The sequence below is a fragment of the Siphateles boraxobius genome, unplaced genomic scaffold (assembly GCF_051911475.1).
Source record: "Siphateles boraxobius isolate OS27281-9 unplaced genomic scaffold, OSU_SipBor_1 198, whole genome shotgun sequence".
Taxonomy (NCBI): domain Eukaryota; kingdom Metazoa; phylum Chordata; class Actinopteri; order Cypriniformes; family Leuciscidae; genus Siphateles; species Siphateles boraxobius.
Genome location: NW_027508808.1, coordinates 1,212,501 through 1,215,000, shown reverse-complemented (window position 1 = coordinate 1,215,000; position 2,500 = coordinate 1,212,501). Strand labels below are relative to the sequence as shown.

At 39.2% G+C, this 2,500-nt stretch overlaps 2 protein-coding genes across 3 annotated transcripts in view; one reads left to right on the top strand and one right to left on the bottom strand.

The window, feature by feature from the left end:
• Positions 1-65, bottom strand: part of scamp5b (secretory carrier membrane protein 5b) — a 12,550-nt gene extending 12,485 nt beyond the window's left edge. The window contains exon 1 of the mRNA XM_077235561.1: positions 28-65. The gene's annotated coding sequence lies outside the window, so the exon portion shown is untranslated. The remainder of the gene's footprint in view (positions 1-27) is intronic.
• Positions 66-1,296: 1,231 nt separating this feature from the next.
• abcc8b (ATP-binding cassette, sub-family C (CFTR/MRP), member 8b) overlaps positions 1,297-2,500 on the top strand; it is a 77,420-nt gene continuing 76,216 nt past the window's right edge. For both annotated transcript variants that reach the window (XM_077235542.1, XM_077235541.1), the window contains exons 1-2: positions 1,297-1,452; positions 2,217-2,376. In XM_077235542.1, the coding sequence (XP_077091657.1) occupies positions 1,432-1,452; positions 2,217-2,376 (181 nt within the window). In that variant the 5' untranslated portion in view covers positions 1,297-1,431. The remainder of the gene's footprint in view (positions 1,453-2,216; positions 2,377-2,500) is intronic.

Here is a 2,500-nt window from a genome sequence, read left to right as displayed (position 1 = left end):
CATCTCAAAGCAGATCGCAACATTTACCTTTACACGAGTGTTTACAACCCTAATGTTGCGTTTGTTTGATTCCCGTCTTTCACTTCAAACCCGGAGTAAATGAGATTCATCCGTCATGTCAGCTCGGCTAAGCCTGGCATTAACAGAGTGAATGGAGAGGAAAATAATCGCCTTACCTTCTCCTGCGCTCCTCTTACAATAGCATGGCTTTACTGAATACTCGAACACTTATTCATACTAAATGAAACACCGTGCACACACTACAGTTAGTAGAGATGCTCGTTTCTTAAGAAGTTTTTCGTAATCTTTGAGTGATTTGAGTTCATTCCCCGCACATCCAGACAGATCAGAGACTACGCTCACGGATTTTAGCCAATGGGAGTGGCGCATTAGGGTCTGGGCACGCCCCTTTCACCTCGTTGGCCAATCAGCACCCCGGAAAGCGGTTGCTCTCCGCGGTGCTGAAGTTGTTGTTTTGTGGGCGTGTTAACGAGAATCCTTCGACCTTCAGACTGACCTGATTATCATATGTGAGTTTTTCATAGACAATCTTTAAAATAAAGATTCTTTATCGGGATCGATCGTTCATTAAAATAAATGCAATATTTTCAATGCAAAAAAAAATGTTCTTCAAATGTTCTTTACACTAAGAAACAAGTGTTCACTTTAGGGTACTTCTATGCCATTTGAAGTTGTACCTATTATTTTTAAGAGTGAAAACAAATGCTTTCTCCAATACGTTCTTCTGAAGCAAGTCGCAAGATATTCCAAACAACCGCAGAAAATGAGTTAACAAGCGCACTTAAAGATGCATACCATGTTGACAAAGCGGTGCCTTTTTTTCATCAATTAAAATAAACGTTGCATCAAATTATTCAGTAAATAGTGCAAACTCGGTCTTGAGAACCTCATGCATTTGCATTGTTTAACCACTAAGGGGCAGAGTTTCCATAAATTATGCAATTGCTACTTCACAGCTTCATGTCTTGCTATCATTTATGCTCATCATACACGTTTACACTGCCTTTATCCTTTCTTTCATTCATTACATTAGATTTGTACACTCCTAAAACACTCAAATACACTTCAAACGGTATGACTGATACTAACTGATATATTCATCTTTTATATAGTGCTTTAACTTCGGAGGGTACAAAAGCATGTAAACGGAGGTTTTTTGTTGTTGTTGTTGTTATGATAGCAGATAAACTGCATCAAACGAGAGGAAGGATGAGGGTGGAGATTAAGTGTCAGTGGGACTGAGCGCCATCATTTATACTGAGAGGCTCGCGCTCATAATCCCGCACATCTGATCTCAGGTCAGCTCAGAAGAGTACAGAACTCATGCAAACCTCATCTGCGTGTTTCTCTGTCCCAGTGTTGGAAAACAACCCAGTCATCGTGGGAAATATCAAGTAAACTCTTCTGAAGATGATGCGAGGATACAGACCGGTGAGTTGCTACACTTTTATCCGTGCAAAATATTACGTTAAACAGTTTGGGTGTTCTGCGAATATTATGCATGCTTTTTCCCCACTGGAAAATTGTTTTTTGAAAAACATTTGAACTTGTTTCTTTATATATATATAATAGCCTATTTGAAAACGTTATCTTCTCAATCGTAACATGTATGTTAACAAACATATATTTGAAAAATTTGAATCTAACAACTACTGCAAAATAGGCTACTATATTGTGAAGAAATAACAGTTTATAATCTCTTACATGATAAATTGTGACATCTCAAATTGTGATAAAGGTGTGACTGAAATATTACTTACACAAATAACCCCTGCATGTCTGTTTTTAATTATTATTTTTAAAAATGATTTCTGATAACTTAATCCTGATTTTAGGATCAGAGTTCTTTAGCAATTGCACACTTATTACAGTGTGATATCAAGAACAGATTATTTATTTTAGTGCTGTTTTTCTATGGGGCATGTTTGTAAAAATAAATAAATAATATATCCACACATTGCAATTGCAATATGGCTTTTGTTGATGTTGTTGTTAAAATCATGGATTTGAGGATTACAGTAGCTTTACCTCAGGATACAGCAGCGTTTCAGACACAACAGATTTAAATATTTCTCTGCTGCATTCATGATGTCTCATAACTGGTTTATAACTGTGTGTGTGTGTGTGTGTGTGTGTGTGTGTGTGTGTGTGTGTGTGTGTGTGTGTGTGTGTGTGTCTCCGTGGGCTCCTCATAGACTCCCGTCTCCAATTCGACCCTGTCCTTCTGCGGCACGGAGAACTCCTCCGCGTATAAGGTGGACAATGGGCTTCTGAACAACGGCTGCTTTCTGGACGCTCTCGGCGTGGTCCCGCATGTGTTCCTGCTGTTCAGCACCTTCCCCATCCTCTTCATCGGTGAGAGGCTCCAGTCACACCGACAACACTGAGAACATGACTGAGAACATCTCATTCTGAACAACGGCTTGGTTTCACAGCACTTCTGCCTCCTCCTCAAGATACAAATGAGAATCTGGCATGT